Here is an 11167-nt window from a genome sequence, read left to right as displayed (position 1 = left end):
CTAGACACAGTGGACCTACACCTGGAGTTATGGTCTCGGTTGAGATTTTGTATGAGAGGCGGAGCACTCTCGTGGTTATCCCACACAACGTGACTACAAATCTGTACGTTTGTCTGGTGATTCGACCTATTGTGCTGCCATTCATGAACAACGATCCAGGGTTTGTATTCCAGCACGATAACGCTCACCCACATACCGCTGTTTTAACCCAATATGGTGTACAGAATGTCGACATATTCCCTTGGCCTGCTCGACTACAGACCTGCCTCCAATTGAGCATATATGGGACGTCACCAAACGACAATTCCAGCGTCATCCATAAGCAGCGTTAATGTCGGTGTATTGACCTACCAAATGCAACTGACATGGAACTCCATCCCATAACCACCGAACTACAATTCTAGCGTCATCCACAAAAAGCATTAACTGTCTGTGTGTTGACCTTCCAAATGCGACAGCCATGGAACTCCGTCACACACACAGACATCTGTACGGCACTACGCATGCATGTTTGTATGCTTGCATTCAACATTCTGGTTGTTACACCGGTTATAAATGTACCAGAATTTCACGTTTTTCAATGCCTTACTTCGCACTTACATAATCTGTGATCATGCAACGTTAATCATTTAAATATGCTACCTTGACAAATGTACTCCCCAAATTTCATTACTCTACATTAATTATTTTTTGGTGTTGCGTTTTTTTCCGTCGCTGTAATCATAAATGGCTTTGCAAGCAACTTTTTTCTCAGCTTTCTTTACGACCTCTGCAGACTGAAAGAACAGTCATGGATCTGTTTTCCATTTTATTTCTTTGGAGTTCTCTGCTGTAAGTGGCATAATCAGTTTCTCTTCTGCTGCAGGTAATGTGTTCGTGATTGCGGCCATCCTGCTGGAGCGGAATCTTCAGAACGTGGCCAACTACCTGATCGTGTCGCTGGCCGTTGCAGACCTGATGGTGGCCTGTCTCGTCATGCCGCTCGGCGCCGTCTACCAGGTACCGTGCCGCTCTGCGTCCAAAGCAGCTCTCACCACGGCAATAGCGAAGGAGCAAGAGCTTAAGCCAATAACCGTTAAGTTGCTTTCTGAGCGCTAGGATTTTTGTTGTGACTTTCAAACGTGGTTAAGGGTGAAATGATTCGGCATTACATTGTACCATTCGTTGTAAGTAATTGTTTCGGATGGTGATGGTAAACTACGAATACTATTTGAATCTAAGTGGCCCCGCAAGCAGTGTTTTTTTTATTGTTAATTTCGCACCTGATACAGGTAACCGCAAGCAGAAAAGCGGGCTGATTATAAATTACGCCAAGTCGCAGGAATTCACGGCAGTAGCACAGTACTCACGTGCCGTACAAGTCGTTTCCCAGTTGTTTCCCCCCAAGTGGCGGATAGTTGTAAGTAAACTGCAGCAACTCACAGAAGTACAGTGTGCGCTGTACTTCTCGTACGGCAGTCAAACTTGGTAGTTAGTCTAATACATTAATGCGGAATCGATTTAAGCTGAAAAAATAGTTCCAATTTTGGCCACCCCATGCATACCCGACCCTGTGAATACTAGAGAGAGATGTTTCCACATGTAATGGATTAGGTACGCGTCCCCTCCCGCCGGAGATTCGAGTCCTCCCTCGGGCATGGGTGTGTCTGTTGTTCTTAGCATAGGTTTGTTTAAGTTAGTTTTAGTAGTGTGTAAGCCTAGGGACCGATAACCTCTACAGTTTGGTCCCTTAAGCAGTCACACATTTGAACATTTTATTAGGTACGAGACGTGGGCAGAAAAAGTGAAATAGGTGACAAAGGCATAATGTTGATTTTATTATTAAATAATGCTTACATAATTTATTCAGTATGAGCACCGGAGACGTTTACGAGATGCTATACAGTGCCAGATTTGCAGCTGATGACTGAAATTGGAACCAATTTTTCTCCAGCATAAATCGGTTACGGTTTAAAATATTAGAGTACCTTCCAAGTTTTGCTACCATACGATAATTGCAGCCCACAATCGACCTCCGTGAGTAGTGGCACTTAAATAGTGACCACCTATACCATTTCCTTCGTGCGTGGTCCTTACTCGGTCTTCACTTTGACTACAATGCCTCCCTGAACCTTAGAGTCACAGGTTTGTAGCTGGGAAAGGGATAGGTACCTTGTGGTGTAATGAAAGTAGGAATTAAATATTTTGACGCTCAGAATATGTACTTACGGGAATGCAATCGGGAGAGGTCTTCGGCAACAGCCGATATTTCAACAAGTGAACACCTAGTCACTTTCGAGGCGCAATGCAATGAGAGAGCGCTATGAAAGTCATTTAAACCATAAGCAACTGGACTATGCTGGCCAAGACGAGTTGCACTACCACACAACATAAGATTGCTCACGTGAAAAGTTATCGACAGTGAATAAAATTACCAATGGGCGACCCAGTAATATTAACTATACCGCTGTTGTTTGACCAGTCAGAGGCCAGGATTCGAAGCAAGATTTAAGCAAAAACCTCCATCTCTATAGGTCGCTTGCACATTAATGCAACTTCTTCCATAATAACATTATTCAGTAACTGGAAGAGCACACCAAAATCCCTGTGTTTTTATATTCTATTGGATGACCGGTCCCAATAACTCTTCTGATGTAGGCGTGGCTGAGATTCCATACGCTGGTCCTCTATTGTCCTGTAAATCCGGCTAGAGTGTAACATGCTAAAACTGCGACACCTCACTGATGCAAACAAACATCATTCTTTACAGACCACAAATCTCTCTCATCTTAAATAGTCCTCTGAAAACTCATTTCAGATCGTACTTCCTCAGAATACAGCTAATCCTGTTGGAAATGATGCCCGCGTAAGGCGAAACGCCCGTACACCTAAGAACCATATAGGTGTTTTCATAACTCCCCTGGTCGTGCGGTAGCGTTCTCGCTTCCCACGCCCGGGTTCCCGGGTTCGATTCCCGGCGGGGTCAGGGATTTTCTCTGCCTCGTGATGGCTGGGTGTTGTGTGATGTCCTTAGGTTAGTTAGGCTTATGTAGTTCTAAGTTCTAGGGGACTGATGACCACAGATGTTAAGTCCCATAGTGCTCAGAGCCATAACTCCCCCGATTCTGGTCTGGTCGCTAGGATAGACAAAATCTTAACGTAGCCGTAATCATCGTAATAAGGGCTGTTCATTAAGCGCTCAATGAATACGAATTTAAAACTCTAGATACCAGACACACACAAAATGCTAAGAAATTTTTGTCTTATGTCAAACGGAACGAAGCTGTTTATCTAGGCACTCTGTGACCGTGATATCACTGAAAAAGAGAACGATATAGAAAAGGCCGAAACAGTGAAACTCACTTCCAAAACTCTTTCACACAGGATGATCGCATCAACGACAAAATGACAAACATCGAAATACGTGATCGAGGGATGGAAGAGCAACTGAAATCGCTGAACAGAAAAAAATCCTCTGGACCTGACCGATACGAGCTCGATTCTACATAGTGTATGCGAAAGAACTTACCACTCTTCTGTCAGCAGCAGCGAAGCTTTCCTAATGATTGGAAAGAAGAGCAGGTAATTCCCGTTTACAAGTAGGGTACGCGTGTATCTCTGACTTCCGTCTGTTATATAATTCTGGAGCAGATTTTATGCTCGCGTACTATGACAGTTCTCGAAGTCGAAAATCTCCTCTATAGCAACCAACATAGCAAGACCTGCAGAGGAACGTCGCTTGCAGGGAGTGGCAAATGACCCTCAATGCAAACAAATGTAGCGTATTGCGAATGCAAAGACAGAAATACCTTTTATTGTATGAATACACAATTGTATTACGATCACTGGAAGCAGTTATTTCCGCAATATATCTAGGAGCACGGGTACGTAGCGATTTGAAGTGGAATGACCACATAAAATTAATCGTGATTAAAGCAGATGCAAGACTAAGATTCTGTGGAAGAATCCTCGACAAAGAAAGTAGCTCACAAAACATTTGCTCGGACCGTGAATATTGCTGCTTACCACGTAGGACTGATAGTGGGAGTGGAGAAGATCCAAGAAAGATCAGCGAAAGAGCCACGGAGATGCTCAGAAAACTTCCATCAGGTGGCGCTGCAGGAGAGGCCTTTTGCGTCACGGTGTCGTCTACTTCTAAAATTCCAGTAGCGCATGTTCCTAGAAGAGGCCATCAATATATTCCTTCCTTCACTTTCTCCAGCGTACATCTAGTGAGAAGTCCATGAAGACTAAATCAGACAGATTGGAGCCCAGACGAAGGCTCTCCAGCAATCATTCCTTCTGAGAATCACACGCGAGTTGAATAGGGGAAAAGGAGGTCACACTGGTACACCAACTACCCTCCGCCACAGACCGTACGTTTGAATGCGGAGTGCAGATGTAGATGCAGATGTAGATGTACATAGGACAATGAGCGTCTGATCTTTCGTCGGGATATTATTGACTGGTTTACTTCCATTTACTGCAAGCCCACCCATATTGATTTGTACAGGGTGACACAGAAAAACGGGAACATTTCCACAATCCAATAAAACTAGAAGTGATGGAGGAAAGAAATTGCATTCATAGTAATTGAAACCTTACAGCTTTGCCATTTACGAAACATTAATGTCATTTATCATTTTTTTTAAAAATTACGTCCTTTAGATGGCGTCCTCCTATACGAATACATTTGTGAAATCTGCTGTTGAAATTCGTCATTGCCCACTACAATATCTCAGCTGGGATACTGTGAATTGCATCTCGAATTCTCTGTTTTAACTTATTCAGGGTTCTTGGTCGAGTCGTGTAGACTTCACTCTAGAGGTAGCCCCACAAGAGAAAATCACAAACGGGTAAATCTGGCGATCTAGGGGCCAGGGAATGTTACCGAATCGTGGGATTACACGGGTGCCAAAGAGTTTCGCACGTATGCCATTGATTGCCGTGCAGTGTGTGATGTCGCTCTGCCCTGTTGAAACCAGGCTTCTTGAACGTATGGAAAGTTGTTCAATGCAGGTGAAAATTCGTAACATCTCCACGTAACAATCGGCATTGACAGTCATTGAGTTTCCCTGTTCATTTGCGAAAAAAAACATGGTCCGATAATCCTATGAGATGAAACACGACACCATACTGTCACTTTACTAGCGTGTAAAGGGCGCTCATGAAAGTAATTAGGATTTGTGTTTGCCCAGTAACGGTAGTTCTGTTTATTCATATAACCTGCGAAAGGAAAATGTGCCTCATCTGGCATCCAGAACTTGTTTAGAAATTCATCGTCATTGTTTATTTTTGTCATCGGTAATCGTTGTCATTCAGTTGTTGCACCACCTGTAGTTTCTACTAATGAAATTTTAAATCAAGAGAAGAATTCAGCGAACACTCTTCTCTGACAATCCCACCACTGCTACTTGCTTACGAATTGAACGCCTTGGGCTCCGTAAGACAGACTCGCGTACAACATCAATGTACGCTGGAGAATGCCCACTTCTTGGTCGGCCTGTTGGCTTCATCTTGAGGTCAGATCCAGACTCATCAAAATTATTAATGCAACATTTTATCGTGTGTTTTGTCGGAACGGCATCATGACGCCCTAAATTATAAAAACGTCGAAAGTTCCTCTGCGCCGCTCCCAAACTATCATTTTTTTATAAAACATTTTTATGGCTACCGCACGCTGTTATCCGTTCCACTGATGCATGATTACTGAAATGGCAGACTGTTTACTCACCATCTGTCACGAACCCGCAGTGCTGCCACCTGTCCATGGCTGCTACTACTCATTTCAAACATTCCCGTTATTCTGTGTCACCCTGTACCTGCAGGCTTCTAGCCTCCACCATCTTTCACAAACAGTGACTGTGCATAAAGCTGTGTCCGATGCTGATGATCTACAGAGTGAACTGGTACACCTGGGAGAAACATTCCGCGAGAATGAATATACAAAGCATAAAATTAAGAGTGGTCTGTAAACTGAAACGCCAGGTCAACCAAAAGAAGAGCAAGACGAGAGAGATTGGTTCTTTACGACCTTTCTGCCGTACGTGGGAAATATTTCTTGAAAAAGTGAAATAAGAATGAGGAAGAATAAAGTAGATACGATCTCCCGACCGCCGACGAAGACAGCAGCTCTTCTGCTATCAGTGAAGGGTAATTTGCTATTACGAAAGGCGAGTGTGAGTGCGGTAAAGGTTAAATAGAACAGATAGTACGCACTATTGTAGTTAACACCAGTGATAAACTCGCCTACTACAGCCCAAAAAATCTGCAGTGGCTGAACATTGTCTTTCCAAAGGCCGTTCCATGGATTACAGGAAAGTTAAGGTATTGGCCACGACTTTACCTTACTTAAATTCAGTGGTCAAGGATACTGTGGACATAAATTAGCTGACAACCTGGTCAACGGAGAAGGTTTACCGCTCGACAAATCATGTAAACTCCTCATTTCACATCTGCGAGCTCAAAGGAAAAAATGTTCCAGGCCATTACTGCATGGCATTACAATATATGCCTTCCACAATAATCAACCACACACTTTGTAATCACTGTGGATTCGATGACCCTGCGCTTGCTTTGTTTTACTCGTATAGCCGTAAACTTTTATCTATTAATGACGCTCTTGTTACCAACAGTATTATTTCAAATATTCAAATGTGTGTGAATTCCTAAGGGACCAAACTGCTTAGGTCATCGGTCCCTAGACTTACACACTACTTAAATTAACTTATGCTAAGAACAAAACACACACACACACACACACACACACACACATACACATACACATACACATACACATCCCCGAGGGAGGATTCGAACCTCCGGCGGGAGGAGCCGCGCAACCCGTGACATGCCGCCTCAAACCGCGCGGCCACCTGGCGTGCCCAATATTATTTTTGATGCACGTGCGTTTACTCCACAATAAAAGTACGTTAAAAATCTTGCAAGCGACTTACCTGTCTGAACGGTTGTGAGCCGAAATATCGGTACACGAGTTAATAGTATTCCGGATGCACTCCTGCAATTTGACCAGCAGGGAAGCTTCAAGAAAGAGAAGTATCGTCTACATAGCTAAAAATGAATAAAGGTTTCAGTGATACCGACACCAGGACACATTCCTGTAAATCTTCCATAAATGTACTGGCTAGAATACATGCCAAATAGCTTATCGTCTGCTCATACAGCTAGCCACTGAATAATAAGTGTGTGCCTTATGCAGCGCTACGTTTGTTCCTCGGCGTATTCCCGCCTACTGAAGGTGTAAATCCCTTATGCAGCGCTCTCTCGTCTCATCTGTGCTTGATCAATTTGCTCCCATACAATCCAGCATCAGTTTTTCAAATCCCACTGCGTCAACAATTGCTTCTCGAGAAAGTTAACCAGTTTTCTATAACTTTAAAGATTCAGTAAGACGCCTATTCGTAGATTCTACATCCTGCTGACCCACACATTAAATGGGTTTGAAGCATAAAATGCAGGCTATGCTGTTCACAATGCAGAAGCTGTAGTTTCTTTGTGTTTGGAATGGAAATGCCTTTATTATGATTATTAGCTTAAATGAGACTCTACATGTCAGGGAAAGCATTGTAAAAGTTCGTTAAGGCAAAAATACACAGTTAGCATCAATATGAAAGTCAATAAATATGCCGTCGTCACTTCATATTATAGTTTCCTTCTCTTTAAACGTATAACACAGCAGTTATTCTTAGCAGAATTAACCAGCATACGTTGACCTCTAACGCTGGTTGTGTCACAGCGACGGCAGTTCTGTGAATAAATAATATGGACGTCAGAACATATGCGTCACAACTGATCACTTCATGTACATAATACAGGTATCAAAGACATTCCCCTGGAAAATATTCAGGAATACGAATCATGGCACATGCAACAGGTCCGAAGGCACCCATAAGACGAATGAAAGTGGTATTTAAAGTAAACTGATCTGTCCGACGCTTCTTGGTACAACGACTACATAATTATAAATGATGAGCACAAAATTGTAAATCTTTGACGTATTACGTTCATTTACGAGATCTGGGCTTGTAAGGTCAAACTTCCTTATTTAAATGTGTGTGTCTGTACTTAAATTTCTGGGTGACTGAGAAGATGAAACTTCTACGTTATTTGATTCTGAAACAGCTGAGTAACACTGAACGTACTGAGCCCACTTTCTCTTTACTTTTTTTTATCACGTCAACACTGACCCACAATATTCTAGCGCAACGCAATCTGACTGCTCAAAAAAATTACAACTTGACTTCAAATAATTAAGTCAAAAGAATGGCACCGCCAAGAAAAATCTTAACAATAACCTATACATTTCATTAAGCACTTACCTCACAAAAATCTTCATTACGTGAACTACTGCAATACAGCGAGCGTCAGTACTGCCAGCTAAATAAAAGCTTCTAACTACTAAAGCCACTATAGTAGGGATTTGGTTAGCAATGGAAAGATTTAGTAGCAAACTAAATAATGTATTTTTTTTTACCTTACTAATGTGACATCCAGTTCAGGCACGAATATAAATCGTCATTGACATCTAGCACAAAGGTATATAATCATGAATAATATTCAATCGCCAAGTCGAACATGTACAGATCGTTAGCCTACGCTAACATTCAGACCTCTACCCTCCATCAATGCTAACTTTTCACATCTAACATACATCACTGCTGGCTGTTCAGCTCCAACTGCCGAACAGTACTTCCATCACGGCTGGCGACTAATTTCCAACTGCCCAACACTAACTTCCAACAATGAGTCCAACCAGCCAAAGAGTCTCTTACAAAGAAAGCGCAGTCAGAGATCCAGTGCCGAGCGCTACCAGCGCTGCCAACACAGAAGCAGCCCACTTACAAGCGTTATCACGATGTGAGTAGAAGAATTCCACTTTTTTCCTAAGTTATTTTCACCGTATGTAATATTTCCAACTAATATACACTGCCGGAAAAAATATTAATACACCTGGAAAGACGACAAGGATTTTTATTCTATGACAGCATGTGTCTCCTGGGGGATAATATGTACTGATAATGGTTTCACTGCCGTCCGCCAACAGATAGCGTAGTTGCGTAGCTACCAGAGTGCCACCTGTGCTACACTTTGCTAGGAAATGCTCACAGCCAGAAGGCTAAGTGTGGTGCAAACGTGTGTGAAACAAGCAGAAAAACGTGTTACGGAATGCACTCGTCGTTCCCACAGCAATATGAGAGAGTTTGAAAGGTGTCAAATTGTGGCTTCCGAGTGTTTGGATGGTCCTTTTGGGGAACTGCCAAACAAACAGGATGTGCTGTGACGGTTGTGCAACGATGCTGGTGTCAGTGGTCACGTGAACATCTACGGACGATGTTCGGGACATGCGCGCAGTACAGACGCCCGCCAGGATCGTCGTATTGTAAAGAGAGCAGTGGCAGATCGTACAGCTACCACAGCACAGATAACAGGGCTTTCGAACCCACATGTGTCAACGCCAATTGTCGTGAACCAGTTATTAGCAGTGAGACTACATGCACGTGCCCTCCGGCCGGTATTCGACTGACGTCACAGCATCGACGCTTACAGCTGGACTGGTGCCGTCAGATGACCACATGGAAGAAGAAATGGCGTACCATGGTCTTCAGCGATGAAAGCAGATTCCGCCTGCACCCAAGTCATGGTTGTTTGCGCGTACGACGTAGATCTGATGAGCGCTGTATCGTAAAGTGCATTCGTCCAAGACAGGCTGGCGCCATCTCAAGCCTTATCACCCGGGGTATGATGAGCTACAATTATCGTCAGCTTTGGTATTTCTGGAGGGAACGCTAACCATAGCTCGGTAGGTGCTTTCTTTCACCGTTCTTGCAGTAGAAGGATGATGTGTTGATCCAAAAGGTTGATGCTCGCCCACACAGTGCACGTGAAACTCAACGTGTTCCTCAAGATGTACAGCAGTTTCGCTGAGCAGCACGACTCTGGTCTTGCCTCCAATCGAGCACCTGTGGGATGTGATGGGACGGGAAGTGTGTGACTCGCCCGACTCATCATCCAACAACTCTTACATAAATAGTTGAAGCGTTCGAGTAGGCCTAGCATAACGTATCCCAGGACATAATTCTGCACGATAGACTGGACGCCAGAGTCTGCGTCTGCATTGCCACCTGTGGTGGCTACAGATGTTTCAGCATGGGTCGATACCTGGCACCTAAGAACTCCTTGTCCTACTGATCTGTATATGTAATCATTTCATGTGCTCCATACGCACTGTCACAGCAATAAATCTTGAGTGAATTGGAAACCTCTAAAAGGGTGTACTAATATTTTCTTCTGACTGTGTAGTTCCATTATCGCGTTATTTACTGTCATCTCCAGAGGCTCGAACAGCTGTAATTTCTTACCTTTATTTTTCATATGCGTTCTTGTAAGATCTTCGGCTCCCTGCAATTTGTGGCCAGTTTCAAAAATGTGCATAGCTTCTGCAAACTTCTCAAAATTATTGAACTGAAATCAGTCCTTGACTTCCTAGCACCTCAATAAAAATAAAAGATAAAAAACCTGCTACACTGACCTATTCACAGTAAAACGCATCACAGGCGTTACACTGAATTTTGTAGACTCCTGGCGTTATATTTATCTTTCTTCCGTTTAAAGAGGTTGGGTTGCCTGGACGCCACAGTTTCTGTTTGCAACGGTGCGACGTAAGATACGAACCTGATCTTTATATTACTATGAGAATGTGCTCTTTCTATTGCTTAAATGTTGGATATGTTAATGTTACTGGCGAAATCATTACATGGGAAAAAATATTCCTGACTCCTGCAAGACATCTTAATAATGAGACTGTCTATAGATTTGCGCTGTCAGTCCAAGTTACGTCGTTTCAGCAATACTTCAAATGTCCTTGTATTATCACTCTTTACATAGTACATTATTCGAATTTTTCGGTCAAAATGTTATTTTACATCAAAGATAATTAATTACCCATCCTAACAGTCTACGCTGCTAGACAAGGAATATATAAAAAATAACTTATTTTTACAAGTACAGTTAATGAGCAAATTCCTCATTCAGTGAGAAAATATTATTACTTTGTGAGCAGAAGGAATGATTTTCAAAAGTAAATTACATCTTCATACGCCTGGCGCTAATAAAATTTCAAAAAATGGTTGAAATGGCTCTGACCACTATGCGACTTAACTTCTTAGGT

General features: G+C 42.8%; 1 protein-coding gene across 1 annotated transcript in view; it reads left to right on the top strand.

Annotated features, from left to right (window-relative positions):
- Nucleotides 1-923: 923 nt before the first annotated feature.
- Nucleotides 924-11167, top strand: part of LOC124606163 (5-hydroxytryptamine receptor-like) — a 418672-nt gene continuing 408428 nt past the window's right edge. Inside the window, exon 1 of the mRNA XM_047138130.1 lies at nt 924-999. Within this exon, the coding sequence (XP_046994086.1) occupies nt 958-999 (42 nt within the window). The 5' untranslated portion in view covers nt 924-957. The remainder of the gene's footprint in view (nt 1000-11167) is intronic.

This window comes from Schistocerca americana, chromosome 3, assembly GCF_021461395.2.
Source record: "Schistocerca americana isolate TAMUIC-IGC-003095 chromosome 3, iqSchAmer2.1, whole genome shotgun sequence".
In the NCBI taxonomy this organism is placed as follows: domain Eukaryota; kingdom Metazoa; phylum Arthropoda; class Insecta; order Orthoptera; family Acrididae; genus Schistocerca; species Schistocerca americana.
Note: the sequence above shows the minus strand (reverse complement) of the source record. Positions and strands in the feature narration are given on the sequence as shown.